Source organism: Ailuropoda melanoleuca, chromosome 16 (assembly GCF_002007445.2).
Source record: "Ailuropoda melanoleuca isolate Jingjing chromosome 16, ASM200744v2, whole genome shotgun sequence".
Taxonomy (NCBI): domain Eukaryota; kingdom Metazoa; phylum Chordata; class Mammalia; order Carnivora; family Ursidae; genus Ailuropoda; species Ailuropoda melanoleuca.
This window is the reverse complement of record NC_048233.1, coordinates 32,180,902-32,197,543: the sequence shown is the minus strand read 5'-3', so window position 1 is coordinate 32,197,543 and position 16,642 is coordinate 32,180,902. Positions and strand designations below refer to the sequence as shown.

At 36.6% G+C, this 16,642-nt stretch overlaps 1 protein-coding gene across 4 annotated transcripts in view; it reads right to left on the bottom strand.

Moving 5' to 3' along the window:
• CNTN1 (contactin 1) overlaps positions 1-16,642 on the bottom strand; it is a 341,918-nt gene that overhangs the window by 120,763 nt on the left and 204,513 nt on the right. For all 4 annotated transcript variants that reach the window (XM_019805133.2, XM_034645472.1, XM_034645473.1 and 1 more), the window contains 5 exons: positions 13,517-13,616; positions 13,181-13,362; positions 8,185-8,309; positions 7,403-7,520; positions 741-891 (listed from right to left, as the gene is read on the bottom strand). In XM_019805133.2, the coding sequence (XP_019660692.1) occupies positions 741-891; positions 7,403-7,520; positions 8,185-8,309; positions 13,181-13,362; positions 13,517-13,616 (676 nt within the window). The remainder of the gene's footprint in view (positions 1-740; positions 892-7,402; positions 7,521-8,184; positions 8,310-13,180; positions 13,363-13,516; positions 13,617-16,642) is intronic.

Below are 16,642 nucleotides of genomic sequence, written 5' to 3'. Positions count from 1 at the left end.
TCTTCACCATCCTATACTCTCTGCCCCAGGCCCTTTGTACATGCTTCTTTCACTGCCTGTAATATTTCCTTCTCTCTTACTTTTGCATCCCATTTCCTATCCTGACTTTCTTTTCTCTGTACTTTAGCACTCAGTTGAATACTTTAGTACTCAGTATTACCATATCTTCTTCTAGGAAATTTAAAGAAATCATTCAGTGTGGCTTTTAAATAAACTATGCAAGTCACATGTTTTATGTTTTATCTTAAAGCTGGTAATGGTTTACTTGTTAGGAAGATGAGAAATTCCTGTTTATTTAAAAAGATGGGAAGGGGTGATTTATTTTTTGAAGTCACCTTTTAAAAAAAATTTTCCTATTGAAATATTTAATAGGCTAACTGCATAAAATTAAAACAAATATAAATGGATACAGAAGCCCTTGTTAGGGGAAAAATAAGCCAGAGATCATATTTTATTTCCCATCGTTCATTTTTTTCCTGAGGCCTTGGGCAATTTACCAAAAATTTCTGAGTCTCAATTTTCTAAATTCCTTATAAATTACAGAAACCTAAAAACTGAACCCTGATTATAATGGATAATAAGAGTGAAGACTAAGTCCCTCTGTTTATCTTAGAATTAGGATGTCTTTTGTTGAGAAAAGTTAGAACAACCAACATTTACATTAGTCCTCTTTAAAGTCGTCTTTAAAATGAACTTTGCCAAACATAAATCGCAATTGGATTTCTAATTTTTGAACTGACCTGCTGCTATTGACAAGCCACTCTGTCCCTTTACTCCACGAAAATTTGGGTTTAGGTGCAGCTTTAGGTTTGCATTCAATTATAACCCTTCCTCCTTTAGCAGCCAAGATCTTTTTCTTCATAGGATTCATTTCAAAAGTTGGAGCCAAAGCTAAAAGGAAATAAATTATTATTTTTCTCTTTCATTAAAAAGAAAAAAAAACCACCCGTATTTCTTCTATAGCGTCTTTTATTCTCTTGATTAATAATGAACAAAAAAGATTAATCTCACCAAATATTATCAGATATAACCAATAGACATTCCATACCTAGTATTAATATTTTTTCTTTTATTTAATAACTTTATTGAGGTATATTTTACTTATAAAATTCACCCATTTTAAATATACAAATCTTAGTGATAACAGGATTATTATAAATTTTAGTTACAATCAGTATACACGCCTTGAAGGTACCATCTAATTTGTTTGACTCAATTGCACACGGGAAGTTAAGTGAAAGGCTGGAGGAATTTGAGCACATTATTGATATTGACATATGGTCATAATCACTACTCTCAACCACACTTTCAGTGAATTGCCTCCAGTGTACAAATGAGAAAACTGATTATCTGTTATAATTATATAATTTGCCAAAGTTACCAGAGGCAGTATCAGGTAGGACTCACAATTGAATCAATTTTCTTGTGATTTGCAAGCATGCTCTCTTCATTAAACAATGATTCTTCCTTCACCATGCACACATTAATTGAGCACCAACTGTGTGCAGACATCATGAGATACCAAAATAAAAAGATTTCTGCCTTCAGGCAGACCTACCTGCAAACAGCTATGGGAGTGATGGATGCAATTGAGGGGAAAATGCTATAGCTAGGGCTTCCCCTTACATCAAAGTGTAGAGCAATAATTATGAAAATAGGATATAAAGTCTCATTAAAGGTTACTTCATTGATGACATGCTCTATTTTTCCTTAGGTCCCACACATCTGGCTCATTTCTCAACCTCCTTGTATTTTAGCAGACTTCGGGGGGATCCCATCCATTTATTTTTACACATCCAATCATCTGCATGTAATTGTGTCCTTTTGGGAGGCTTTTCTAGGCCCATGTGTATCTTTATCCAGATATTGACTCTTCATCCTCTAGTCCTGTGATTCTCAAATTCTATCTGTGCATCAAAATAATCTGATGATCTTCATAAAACGTTGATTAAGTAGGCATGGGGTGAACCTGAGTTTCAGCACTTCCACCAAGTTCCCAGGTGTTGCTCTTGCTGGTGCTGCTCTGTGGGACACACGTTTGATGGCAAGGATTTAACTCATCCCATTGTTCCTTTAGTCTGAGTTTTGATAACTGGCAATAAATAAATAAGTAACTAACCAACTTGTGTTGTATACCTACCACAGGGTGTGGTATTTTGCATAGGCTCCATAGATATTTTGGGTGACACACTGCTCATCAAATATGAGAGAAAATTTAATGGGATTATATTTTAAAAATCTAAATTCATCTAGAAATGAGAATTTTTCTTGAGTCAGTTAAGTTTTAATGAAGTAGTTGATTTGGTACAGTTGTTTAAATGACTTCATACTTAACTAATATTTGAATTTATAGTGACAGAATCTAGACTATGTTCCTGTACATTTTATTTACTTCATTTTTTAAAAAGATTTTATTTATTTATTTGTCAGAGAGAGAGCGCGCAAGCAGGGGGAGCAGCAGGCAGAGGGAGAAGCAGGCTCCCCACTGAGCAGGGAGCCCGATATGGGACTCAATCCCAGAACCCTGGGATCATGACCTGAGCTGAAGGCAGATGCTTAACTGACTGAGCCACCCAGGTGTCCCCCTATGTATTTTAGAAGTGGGAAAAAATAAGGGAATATTTTTCCTCCAACTAAGAAGAGGACATGCATTTTTTTGTCTCTTTCGTTCTTTACTGCATCTATTAAAAGAATAGTATCTGGGGGTAGAAAAAGTTCTCAAAAAATAATTGGTGGATGAATAAATGAATTATCTAGATAATGAAGGAAAAGAGAGAGAGAAGCACTATTTCTAAAGGTAATAAACAAAAATAGATGGAAACAAATATAAAGATGCCCAGAAACATTGCTCTCAGGCTGAAAATGCTATTTAACTACTAAAATAATAGTCATTAAATTATTAAAAGATTTTGTGCTTGGATATGGAGAGATTGTTCAGCCTAAGCTGTTGAATCTTCATATAATTTTGTAATGTATGATGATAAACACATTTTTACAAAAAACAGAAAGTTAACATTTGGGAAAGCATTTAAATTCACCTCATATCTTGTATGAGTCAAAATGATTTTATTGCACTTCATACCAAAGTAATATGGTATGAAGCCTAAACTGAATGTTTGCTAAATACCCAAATAAACTAGATTAAATATATTAGCAAGGAATTTTTACTTTAGGGGCAATCAATGAAATTTGATCCTCAGCATTATAATGAGAGGCAGGGAAAATTAAAATTAAGAAGGCCTCAACTTTTTTTATTTTTATTTATTTATTTATTTATTTATTTATTTTTAGAGAGAGAGAGAGCTTGCAGGGGAGGGGCAGAGGGATTAGGGGAGAGAATCTTAAGCAGACTCCCCATGCAGTGCAGAGCCTGACATGGGGCTCAATCTCATGACCCTTAGATCATAACCTGAGCCAAAATCAAGAGTCAGACACTTAACCAACTGAGCTACCTAGGTGTCCCAGCCTCAACTCTTTTTAAAGGCAATTTTCTTTAATACTTTCTTGCAATTATCTCATTTCCTTTCATATTCTCTCAGTGTCACTCAATTTGTAGTGATAACAATGTTGAAAGAATTTCCCTTTGGTGTAGCAATAATAAAATAGGCCATACTGAGTCACTGCTTTGTCTTTCTGGTAATCTTTTTGGTTGTAAAAGAGAAAGCCTGGCTACCTAGATTCATATGACTAAAGCTGATGACAGCTACTTCAAATAAAATGAAAAGGACATAATACATTAAGACCTTAATTAAAGTAGTTGTAATCAAAGTAAGGAGAATGTGAGATTTATGGAGTAACATTGAGAAATTTAGTAGATATAATAGGAAGAAAGGATGCAGTGAATTGTGTCATTCTATAGGACAGAATTTTTCAGGAGCCGATGTGGATGTGGGTGAGAGATAATGAATTCAGCTTCAGGCACGCTAAGTTTGGGTTATCTGTGAGATTACCAGATGAAAATTTCTATTAGGAATCTTTACGTTGAGCTTGAAGCTAAGGATAAAAATCTGGGCCAGTGATATAAATTAAAGAATCATTGATAGTTAATGGGAGGAGAAGAAGAAATTATTCAGGGTTTTTAAAAATTTAAAAATAATAATTTAGGACTAATAATATAGAATATATGAAAAGGGGAGGAAGAGAATAGAATGGAACCATAGAAGAAACTCTGGGAGAGGGCATGATTTCTAACTGAGCAGAGGGAGGGGTAAAGAGGAGAAAATGAAAGTGATTGAGAAGAAATAATCTGGGAGGTATAAAAGCATGGAGTCACTAAAGACAAAGGTGCAAAGAATTCAAGAATAAAACATGAGGAAGAGGCAGCATGAGAAATATGAACACATGTATGCACATGGAGAAGAGATACCTGTTCATGTCAAGTAAGGTAAGTGAGAAGCAATGACTATAGGGCAGAGGTAAAGGGATTACAGGCACACCTCAGAGATATTTCAGGTTAGGTTCCAGGCCACCCCAATAAAACAAATATCACAATAAGTGAGTAAAATGAGGTTTTTTTGCTTACCAGTACATATAAAAGTTATGTTTACACTACACTATATAGTCTATTAAGTGTGCAGTGGCATTATGCCTAAAAAAACAATGTACATACCTTAATTTAAAAATACTTCATTGCTAAAAAGTGTTAATCATCATACAAACTTTCAGCTAGTCACAATCTTTTTGCTGGTAGAGGATCTTGCCTCCATGCTGGTGGCTGCTGAAAGATCAGGGTGATAGTTGCTGAAAGTTGGGGCATCTGTGGCAATTTATTAAAAAAAGATGACATCGGAGTTTTCCCCATTGATTGAGTCTTCCTTTCATGAAAGATTTCTCTGCAGCATGTGATGCTGTTTGATAGCATTCTACCCACAATTGAACTTCTTTTAAAATTAGAGTTAATCCTCTCATACCCTATGGCTGCTTTATCAAGTGAGTTGATCAACTAATTCCTTTGTTGTCATTTCACCAGTCTTCACAGCATCTTCACTAAGAATAGATTTTATCTCAAAAAGCCACTTTCTTTGCTCATCCATAAGAAGCAACTCTTCATCCACTCAAGTATTATCATAAGTTTGTAGCAATTCAGTCACATCCTCAAGCTCCACTTCTAATTCTAGTTCTCTTGCTATTTCCACCATATCTACAGTTGCTTCCTCCACTGAAATCTTGAACCCCTCAAAGTCATCCATAAGGGTTGGAATCAACTTCCAAACTCCTGTCTATGTTGATATTTTGACATCTTCCCATGAATCATGAATGTTCTTAATGGTGTTTCGAATAGTGACTCATTTTCAGAAGTTTTTCCACTTACTTTGCTCAGATGCATTAAAAAATTCACCATCTGTGACACCTAGAGACTTATGAAATATAGTTCCTAAATAATAAAACTTGAAAGTCAAAACTGCTCCTTGATCCATGGGCTGCAGAATGAATGTTGTGTTAGCAGGCATGAAACAACATTCATCTCGTGTACATCTCCGTCAGAGTTCTTGGGTAACCAGGAGCCATGTCAAGGAGCAGGAATATTTTGAAAGAAATCTCATTTTTTCCTGAGCAGTATTTCTCAACAGAAGGCTTAAAATACTCCATAAGCCATGTTGTCAGCATATGTGCTGTCACCCAGGCTTTGTTGGATGGCAACAAAACATTCAGAACCCAGGCAGTTTAGATGTAGTGTAATTCTTAATGGCCCTATATTTTCAGAATGCCAAATAAGCCTTGGCTTCAACTTAAAGTCACCAGGTGCCTTAGCCCCCAAGAAGAGTGTTAGCCTGTTCGGTGAAGCTGGGAAACCAGGCATTTACCCCTCTTCTCTAGCTCTTAAAATCTTAGATGGCATCTTCTTCCACGATAGGGCATTTTATCGACATTGAAAGTCTGTTTAGTGTAACCACCTTCATTACCTCAGCTCGATCTTCCGGGTAACTTGCTGCAACTTCTACACAGCCGTTGCTGCTTCGCTTTGCTTTGTGATGGTATAGAGACAGTTTCCGTCCTTAAACCTCATGAACCCACCTCCGCTAGCTTCACACTTTTCTTCTGCAGCTTCCGCACCTCTCTCTGCCTCCACAGGATTGAAGCGTTAGAGCCTTGCCCTGGATTAAGCTCTGACTTAAGGGAATATTGTGGCTGGTCTGATCTCTTCAGACCACTAAACTTTCTCCATATCAGCAATGAGGCTGTTCTGCTTTCTTATCATTCATGTGTTCACGGGAGTAGCACTTTTAATTTCAAGAACTTTACCTTTGCATTCACAACTTGGCTAACCGGTTAGTACTAGTGGTCTAGCTTTCAGCCTCTCTCAGCTTTTGATATTCTTTCCTCACTAGCTTAATCATTTCTAGCTGTTGTGTGAGAGTAAGAGATGTCTGACTCTTTCTTTCACTTGAACACTTAGAGGCCATTGGCCTAATTTCGATATTGTTGTGTCTCAGAGAATAGGGGGCCCGAGGTGAGGGAGAGATTTGGGGCAAAGGCCAGTTGGTGGGACAATCAGAACACACAATTATTGATTAGGTTCACTACTTATATGAGTGTGGTTCATGGAGACCGAAAACAATTACAGTAGTAACATCAAAGACCAATGATCACAGATCAACATACCAAATATAATACAATGATAATGTTTGAAATATCGTGACGCAGAGACACAAAGTACGCAAATGCTGTTGGAACTACAGCACCTATAGATTTGCTTTTCAGGCAGGGTTGGCACCAACCTTCAGTTTGTAAAAACGCAATATTTGTGAAGTGAAATAATATGAGTTATGCCTGTCTTTGGAAAGGACAGATACTTACTCCTCTGGATGGAGAATATGAAAGGGCAAGTGTAGTAAAGATTTAGATACTTTTGAATGAGGGATGGGAAACTGAAATATTTTATTTCAAAGGGTTTTAATTTTCATGGAGGACTAAGAAAGCAATACTAAAGTAGGAGTCAGGGTGGAGTAAAGAGCTTGAGGAATGTCCTAAAGATTTTAAATGGCAATTGCCAGGCATGAGATCTAAAGACTACTAAAACTAGCAAGGGCTCAAGATCCATCTGAGCCTGGGTCATATAGGTTGCAGAAGCATCAATCATTACAATGTGATTTTCAGGCGATATTTAACAGCCCAGACACAGGAGAGAACAACACTGAAAGAGAAAAACTGGCACGTGTTAAGTTTGCTTAAAAATTTTTTAAGACTATTGTACTCTATATTGCCTCTAACTTATTTGCTGTTCTCTACTGAAAGAAAGAAAATAAAACAATAATATCATCCTGTTCCAAACCCCATTTTGAAAGTTTTTAACTTTAGCAATTCAAGAAATAATAAAATATGATCTACAGAAATCCCATGACCATTGTTGAGTGCACTGCTTTCTTGCTGAACATTAACAGAAACTAGAAATGATACTGACCCAAGATCTTCAACTCCGCATTTGCATAAATGGCTCCATGTGTGTTTTCAGCTATGCACTGGTACATGCCAGCATTTTCAAAAGTCACATCATACAGTCTCAATTCCCCTTTATGATACTGAAAAGAACACAAAGTGAAATACATTTCCTTGATAAACTTTAATATAATATAACATTTTATTTAGGTTTGGGCTTGTTTGACTTTTCATTTAGATACATTATTTTGCCCCCACTGTTAAGTAAGACAAATGGGGTAAGCTTTTCATGGCATGGGAAAGAAAAACCCACTTACCATGCCCAGTGGCTCTTGTTCTATTCATCCTACAGAGCTGAGAGTCCACTTTTTCCCTCGTGGCCCAGCTGGGAGATTAAAGAGGGAAGGTGGAGAAAGGCCCCACTGCTGCTACTTGTCCCCAGGGCTAAAGGTACAACCTTCCCTCTTACCTCTGTTTCTGTGGGGTCAGGGAAACAGTGGAAAAAAAAGAGAGGACAATATCAGGTAGTAGAGATGGATGAATAGGAAGAAGGGTAAAATGTGGAACAAAGGGAAAAATAAGGAGAGAGAAAGAGAGAGAAGGTAGACATAAGATTGCAGAAAGTTGATTAAGATGAAAGAAGATACTTTATGCTTACTTTCTTGTTTGCCCTTTTTTAGAAGACTTTTTTATTTCAGGGCCCAAATACCCTTACTCTGTTGACTCTCTTGCTAAATTATCCCAGGACCACTGGAAATGTTGCCTGAACATGGACTCCAGAACTGCAAAACAACTGAACATACATACCGCATATCCATTTTTCAGCCATCGGATTGTCGGGATGGGCTTCCCTGTGGCCACACAAGGCCAGTAGAGATCACTTCCTATATCCACTTCTGTGTCATTGATGTGTTCTACCCACTCGGGAAATGCTGAAAAGTAAAGAACGTTGTAAATGTCAAACGCAAATCTCAACACTCGTAATAATCTCAAGAATACAAATATTACATTTAGTTGACCTTCTGGAGAATACACCAGATATCATATATGCCATAAAATCAGTGTTAGATCCTTCGAAATTGTATTTCTTTTTTTTTTTAAGATTTTATTTATTTATTTGACAGAGATAGAGACAGCCAGCAAGAGGGGGGACACAAGCAGGGGGAGTGGGAGAGGAAGAAGCAGGCTCATAGCAGAGGAGCCTGATGTGGGGTTCGATCCCATAACGCTGCGATCACGCCCTGAGCCGAAGGCAGACGCTTAACCGCTGTGCCACCCAGGCGCCCCTGAAATTGTATTTCTATAGGTCTGCAGGTAGACTTTATCCTACACGGTCTCAACATGAAGTAACTATAACTCAGTTCATAATTATGTTTCTTTGTGAACCATGTTTTGTTAGAGAGCTAATTCATGAATAACACTAAAGTAATTGATCTTTTTCTTATAACTTAAATCTTCCAAAATGATAATTAAGATTTTACAGGATGATGTCTTCATTGACCGTGACATTATGTCTTCCCTTTTAGAATGAAGAATCATATTTTTTTCCACTCCCTCAGGTATCCTCCTTTCAATGTTACTTTCAGCTAGCGACCATTGCCACATCTTACTGTAGGATTAGAAAAATGGCTTGATTATACAGTAGCTACAATTGCTGAAACCTATGCTTGAGTGAAATCGATGACCTGATCTTCTGGTACCTAAAGAAAAATGCTAGGTATTTCCAAAAGAAAATACATTTCTGGAGAGTAAGCAAATGAACAATGTGATAATCTTTTGAGCATTTAAGTTCTTTAAGTTAAGTAGTTTAAATAAATGTAAGTAAACAAGTTAATATAAAATAAAGAAGGAGGTAGGAGGACAGAAACCTGAGTGGAGGGAGTATTTTATTTTCTTTGAAAAAGAAAACTTTGATATATACATTTTATGACAAAATAATATACATAACTTATAGAAAGTGTTTAATGCATATAAATAAAAAAGAAAATAAAACAATTTTATGATCTCACGGAACCCCATCAATGTTACATGTATATATATATTTATAGTACTATAATCCGATTTAGTATGTTTTCACTTATCATTATATTTTTGTAACATGTAGTTATAAAAATTAAATATCATTATGTTAATTGATAGAGGTTTTATTTTTGTATACAGTCTTGGCAATAAAACAAGAATACCTTCCCTGCCTTGGCCTCAAACAAGTGACACAAAATATCACATTAAAAAATGCAATGAGAACACTAAATAACTGAATCAAGTTGATACATTCTATCTACAATTTAATTATGTAACTTTATGGTTGTTTGATTAGACCAAAAGAGAAAAACCGAGTGCCCTTGATTAGTAAAGGAGAAATAATAGCTCGCTTTATAATATTCCCTTATAAAGATCTGCTCTGTTACCTTGATTCTTCTAAGGAGTTAGATATTAGACAGTTTAGAACTCTGCTAAGAACCTGGAATGCAGTTTTCTTAATATGTATGAATAAAAACAGATCTGTAAGCTATAGAAACCTGGTGGAGTTACAGTTTTATTTAACAAATGTAAGAGTCTAACCAGAATTTTCCTCACTTAAGGAGGCCATCCATGCATACTTGATATGTATCAAGTGAATTTTGTTGGTGTACTGAATACACAAGCCTGGAGTTCAGGGGAGGTGTCTGGGTCAGAATTTTCAGGGTGTAGAGCCTAATTAAAGACTTGATGATCAATGAATTCTTGAAGGTTATGAATGAAATCGAGAAGACTTTCAGAGACAAATCCTGATTGCTCTCATGTTCAAAAGGGCATGGAGTGAGGAGGAGAATGCAAGTGGTGTACCAGGATGTTAGCAAACTGTAGGTTCCAGATACCAAGCACAGAGGGTGAATGGTGGAGGAGGGCAGGGTCCATGGTGGTGACTGCTGCTGTTGGATCAAGTAAAATATAGCTCAGAAGTGGCCATCCACTTCAGCAACATGATGTTATTGGTGGTCATGAAAAGAAAGATTCCAGCAGAGAAGTAGGGATGAAAATTAAATAAGAGTGCATCTAAAAAAGAAGAAAAATTGAAAACAACATTTTTAGAAAGTATAGACGAGTCTGTTAATATTTGTCTTACCTTTTTAGGAGAGACAAAAAGAAGGGAAATGGAGCAGTAGCCAGAGTTAAGAAGGAAGAACAAAAGCCACTATACACTGATGGGAACGATCCAGTGAAGAAAAAAGATTGCTTTTGCTGTAGGGAGAGGGAATTGCGGGAACAACAGCCTTAAGGAAGTAGGAGGGTAGAATCAAACACATAGTGGAGGTGTTGGCTTCAGACAACAGCTGAATCCATAGCAATAAGAGATAGGGGTAAAGATGCCAGTACTGGGTAGATGTGGGGTGGGAGTTTGTGGAAGTTCTAATTTGATCTTTCATTATCTCTGTCAAAGAAGAAGGCAAGTTATCAGCTTAGCATAAGGTTGGAGGAGGAGGTGTTAAGTGTTTAAAGGAAATTGTGAAAGCATGAGAAGATCATCTAAGAGAGTGGGATAAGTGGACCTAAGTGGACCTTGGGAAATGTAGTACAATTACCAGGCAACACTAAGGACCCACCTGAAGTTAGTGAACACTAATTTAAAATGAAGTAATCAGCATACTAGTGTTTATCTCAAGTCATACGTAAGTTCCTGGGTTCAGGCACTGCTAGGCAGAGAGCTAGACTTTTCCAGGGTTAGCCTTTTATAAAGGTAGTAAAGCATGGTAGAGAATGGTGAGTGCACTGGGAGGGTGGTCAGGGGAATAATAATGACTGACCACAGATTTAGGGATGTGAAAGAAAGTTAAAGCATTGTCAGATTAATTGATCATGGTTCCTGGTAGAGTTGCAGGGTATTAGAGAGAATGAACTGGAAAGATAGGAGCTAGTGGGTAGTGAAAGAAATGTGTGAGATTGAAATTCTAAAGGGATTATAGTTTTTGGTAACAATGAGGTCTAAAGTGTAACTGTGGGAGTGGGCTGCTGAGGTAGAGTAAAAAAAGATCATTAGAGAAAAGGAGCTCAATAGAACTGAGAGGCAAACTACTAAAAAAGTAGTCATAGACTAAGTTGATTTTGATGTCACTAAGAATGCCAAGAGTAGTGTTCTAGTTTGTAAGACCTGCCAACAGTAAAAACTTTAAAGAAACAAGGGGCGTTGTCCAGATAGATTGTTAACCGGATATTTAAAGGAAAAAAGGAAGATAGTCTAGAAATGATGTGAGGAGCAAGAAGAGCAGTTATATTACAAGTCAAAGGGGATGAGAGCTGTGAAAGAAAAATTAGCCACTGCTTGAGAGGAAGCAGTGTCTTTAAGGGAGACCCACGCTCTAGTTAGGGTGAGAAGTTCAGAGTAGCAGTTGTGTAGAAGTTGAGAATATAGGGGATTGTGACGATAGCAGACTGTGGGTTATAGAAAGCGCAGTGCAAAGGTTTCAGAAGTTGGGGATGGGGAGGAGGCGGGGACGGAGCAGGACACATGCCGAACTGTGTGGGTGTTAAAGTTCAGGTGATAAGGGAGGACTAGAGGCTGTGGCTTTCATGCCAAAAGAAACAAACAGGGTGAAGGCAAAATCAGCCTAATCCTGCTGGATTCTATGAGATGATGGTGGTGAGGATGCATCTGCTAGGCCCCTGGAGGCACTTACTTCATCCCTGTAGAGACAGCAGCCCGGGCTCTGGGTAGGGGCCATAAGCTGTCTCCTCATTCTGGTATTCCAGTTTGGCTAAGAATACCTCCAGTTTTTCCTATCATTCATCTTCCCAGCGTGGCTAAGGTACCCCTCACCAGGCACTTCACCAATATCCTGTGTAAATTTCCATAGTGCACTCTCATAATTTTCTTTATAATTATGTATGTTTGTGTGTGTGCATATGCATGTGTGTAGAAGTGTATGTTTATTTGTGCATACTTGTGTAAATTTGGAGGTTTTGTATAGAGTATGAATACAGTATGAATACCTCAAGGACAAGAGAGTATGTCTCTATCTACTTCTCCTTGTTCCTGTCATAGTGTGTGCCGCTGAGTAGACACTCAATGTATGCTTATCCTTTAAATGAATGGTCTTACTGAAGCCTGAGACATTTACTTGGTTGTGACCTGTAAGTTTTATATTGTGGAACATTATAGAACTGATTTCAGTCTGAAAAGTTTCAAGTGTTCCCTGAAAAAAACATTCTATCCTCCTAAATATGTTTATTTCAATGTGTCTCAATCAAACACTTGTGCCAAGAAAATTGTGTCCAAAAAAAAAAAAAAATGTTTCCTTAGAGCAGTGGTTCTCAAATTTTGGTTCCTGGTCTGGTAGCATTCCTAGGACCTTGTTAAAAATACAAATCTTGGGCCCTAAATAGAACTTGTAACTCAGAAACTCTGGGAACCAGCTATCTGTGTTTTAACAAGCCCTCCAGGTGATTTTGAAGCATATACAAGTTTGCAAGCCAGTGGCTTGGACCAAGTCATAATGCATAGTTTCTTCTACAAATAAAAAGGTATTGGAAAAAAAGAAGAATGAAGGGAATATACAAGTTACTTGTGTTTTCTGGAAATTATCAAGGATACTACTACCAATCCACTGATGTTAGTATGATGGTAATAGTACAAGTTCATAAATCCTATAAGTCATATTTGAGACTTAATTAGACATAAGATAAATATTTTCTCTTCTTGCATAATGTAATATACATCACTGTTTCTAAACTATTATTCATTATATACTTACTTTTCAACTATGGAAATGGCTATAAGTACGATATTGAGGCAATTTATTTTAAAAAATGGAAATAACATGTCTACCTTGAACATAAATTCTTGCCTGGTGTTTATCCTTTCCTCTATTGTTCTCAGCCTCACATTCATATGTGCCTTCATCTTCTAGCTGAATATTGAAGATCTTGAGGACAGCCCCAGAGGTGCTGATCTCAGCAGTACTTGGCATTGGTTCTAGGACCTTCCGCCATCGGATATCAGGAACAGGACTTTAAATAGGAAATAATAAAAGCTTAGGTTCCACACTTCAAAGCCAATTACTTTGTTAGTACATAGCTAAAGAATTACATCATTTATTTCCTAAAATGGTACAAAAATTAATATATTTCTACATATATTAATAAAAAACATAAGCATACTTACTTGCCAAGTGCAAAACACTCTAATGTCACATTTTGGCCCATGAGTGCATATATGTCCTTGAACTGAACTACGATATCAGCAGGATATGGTTTTGTTGTTCCTAATATTAAGAAAAATACAACCATCCATTATTAGGCAAAATAAATAGAGTTTTTTTTAATATTGTGACTTTTATGGAATTACTTCAACATGCAAAGCATTTCTCTGTACAAGTACTGGAAAATATCTGATCATAACACAATGCACAGATTTGTTTATGCATAGTATGTATATAGCATAAATTTCACTAAGCATTTCCAATCATATTGGCTCATTCTGACAGCTATGTAATCATTAGACTCAATTCACCAAAAAAATCGAAGATGTCTTTAGAGAGCATCAAACGTATAAAACATTGTGCCAGGTGATACATGGGACTCGGAAAGGAAGAGAAACAAGAAAGCAAATTAGGGAGAAAAAAACAAAGGAAGAGAGGAGAGTGGAAAAGAAAGAGAACAGGCAAGAAAAGAGGGAGAATAGAAGAAAGATGTGCATATGGAGACAAAGGCAAAAGGGAAACGAGTTAAAAAGAGGAAAGGAGAGAGGGAAAGAAGAGTGTTTATTAGATATTACTGGGCTCATTAATACAGTTATTTTATTGAATTTATTGAGCACATCTCTACTGCAAGGTATATTATTCTTTTAATCTTATAGGGGAAGAAACAGGCTCAGAAAGGTGAAATACATTGTTTACAATTACAACGTGAATATGTACTTTTTACTGTATGATAGCCGAGAGACAAGTAGATACACCAGCCCTAAAATACAAGCCAAAATGAAAATAAATGGTCTGAAAGGGTGGCAGCTAAGGAGGACTGCTGAATATGCAGGGTCTATGGGAATTTCAGGCAAGAAGAGCATGTGAATTTACCAGACCAGTTCAGGCTGAGGAAACAGTATGTTATGACAAAGCTCCAGGAATATGAAGGGGATTTTTTTTTTAAGTCTAGGAATTCAAGTGATGTCAAAGAATATGTAGTTGAAGATGAGCTTGAACTTATTATCTAGAAGGCTTGAAACTTGACATTAAACATTTTGAGGCTAATTATCCCGGTAGGTAGCTACTGGTGGGTTTTGGTAAGAGAAGTAACATGAATATCACCTTTGGTTTAAGTAGAAAACCTTGTTGGAAGTTACTTCATTACTTCATGCAAAACAGGTGGGAGCTTGAGCAGTGGGAATAAAAGGAAAGAACTGATCCAAGTTGTCTTTGAGAGGCAGAATCAGCAAGACTGCCCTTTGGGTCAATGTTTTCTTAAGGTGTAGATCAAAGATCCAATTCATCAGAATCACCTGGGATGCTTGCTGAACCTATAAATTCCTAGGTCACATCTCAGACCTGCTGAATCACTATTTCTGGATTCCAAATTTTTGCAAGCTTCCCAAGTGCTTATACTAATGGGACCATTGGATTAGCTGTCTGGAGAATGAGGGGAGGAGAGGAGTTGATGATTAAAAATGCTATCCTGAGTTAGAAATATGATGGTATCACCAAATGAGACAAAGAACACCAGAAGTTTTTAGAGATGAGATAAGATGACAGATGTGCCTGGAACATTTTGAGCTTAACATTCCTGAGAAACTTCTGTATGACAAGTCCAGGAGGTAGATATAATTAAGTCCTAAACAAAGGGATAAGTTTTGGAGATAAGTATATGGAGTTATCTCCATAGCAATGCTGTTGAAAGTATAAATTAGTGAGAATATCCAGAAAAAGAATAGAGAGAAATATAAGAAGGAGGAAGATGTGGGGAAGGATACTGAGGCAGGTGGGAGATAAGGGAAAGTCAGGAGTTGGGAAAATTAGGAAAAGAAAGAAGCGTCCAAGAGAGGCATAGGAGATCAACAGTGTCAAAGTTCATACAGAATCAGAACTGAAAATTGTCCTTTCGATTTAGCAAATAAGAAGTCATCAAGATTGTTTGCATTGCAGAAGAATACATAGAGGGAAAGGTACAGAGGAGAGTTTAAAGATTCAGAAAAAAAGCAGAAAATAAGTGATATAGGTAAGTCCCTAAATGAATCAAATGGTAAATGAACCAGTGCAACTAGAGGGATTAGTTATAACAGGAGGAGAAACACTTCTTCCACAGAGACAACAGTAAGAAATAAATAGAAGACATGAATTTCTGGGGTAGAGTAAGAAAGAAACTTAAGGAAGTTTTTACGTGATGGCTCCTTGTAATTCTTTTTTTTAATAATAATTTTTTATTGTTATGTTAGTCATCATACAGTATATCCTTAGTATTTGATGTAATGTTCCATAATTCATTACTTGCGTATAACACCCAGTGCACCATGCAACATGTGCCCTCCTTACTACCCATCACCGGCCTAGCCCAGTCCCTCACCCCCTCTGAAGCCCTCAGTTTGTGGCTCCTTGTAATTCTATAAAGTAGTGGATGAGAGCATCTTCCAAGGTTGTGGAGAGAAAAAAGAGCCAAAAGTAAAAAAATATTTATTGAATTCCAAGCACATGAACACAATTGAGGAGAGTAGGAAAAATGGAATCAGTGATATGACGACATTTTCCCCATTGCAATAGAGGCAAGAACCAAACTTAAGTCTGTGAACAACAAAACCAAGTATTTCTTCAGAAGCCTGAACTCACTGATATGAGTGGTAACAGCACGACTGTGATAAAAACAATGTGAAGTAAGCAAATATATTGAAATCTGATTCTCTTAGGAAGAGAATGAATTAAAAAAAGAATGTAGTTCAAGTGGATTCTTGGAAAAGCCATTCAGGTCTGTCAGTGGCCATCAAATATGATGTACTATATGTTGGCTAATTGAATATAATAATAAAAATATAATAATAATGATAATAATAAATTAAACAAAACTTCTAAATGTATAAATAAAAGAATATTATGAAATAAAAAACCAAATATGGCACCTACGCTACTTACTTATAGTACAAACGCAATTCATATACTTATTTGCTTCATATAAATAGTTCCTTAGAAATATCAAAATAATACAACTGCATTTTTTCCCCTAACTCTGTAATCACTACAGTTTGTTTTGATCTAATCATTTGTTCTCTTTCATGAAGTTACTTTGGACGTGAAAAAAAGCAGATTTT